Raw genomic sequence first — 289 nt, 5'->3', positions numbered from 1 at the left:
TCCAACCCCCCCCGGCCCGCCGCTGCCCTCCGCCCCGCCGGCGGGGGAAGCCCGTGTGGGGGTCCCCGCCGCCCACCTCGTACTCGCGGATGTTGTTGGAGGTGACGAAGATGCCGATGCCGATGGGGATGAAGATGAGGCCGATGATGAAGAAGGCCGGCAGCACCGTCCCCGCCGTCAGGATGGGCTGCCAGGCCGGCAGCCGCTGCTGCTTGAACGCCGTGTTATCGGGCTTGCGGGTCTTCACGGCGGCCCCCCCCCCGCCGCCGCCGCCGCCGCCGCCCACGGC

General features: G+C 74.0%; 1 protein-coding gene across 1 annotated transcript in view; it reads right to left on the bottom strand.

Moving 5' to 3' along the window:
* TMEM30A (transmembrane protein 30A) overlaps positions 1–289 on the bottom strand; it is a gene marked incomplete at its 5' end in the record, with an annotated part of 12610 nt that extends 12321 nt beyond the window's left edge. Inside the window, one exon of the mRNA XM_010565823.1 lies at positions 77–289. Coding sequence (XP_010564125.1) covers positions 77–289 — 213 coding nt within the window. The remainder of the gene's footprint in view (positions 1–76) is intronic.

The sequence above is a fragment of the Haliaeetus leucocephalus genome, unplaced genomic scaffold (genome assembly GCF_000737465.1).
Source record: "Haliaeetus leucocephalus isolate CR32 unplaced genomic scaffold, Haliaeetus_leucocephalus-4.0 Scaffold195, whole genome shotgun sequence".
Lineage (NCBI taxonomy): Eukaryota > Metazoa > Chordata > Aves > Accipitriformes > Accipitridae > Haliaeetus > Haliaeetus leucocephalus.
This window is presented reverse-complemented; position numbering and strand designations above follow the sequence as displayed.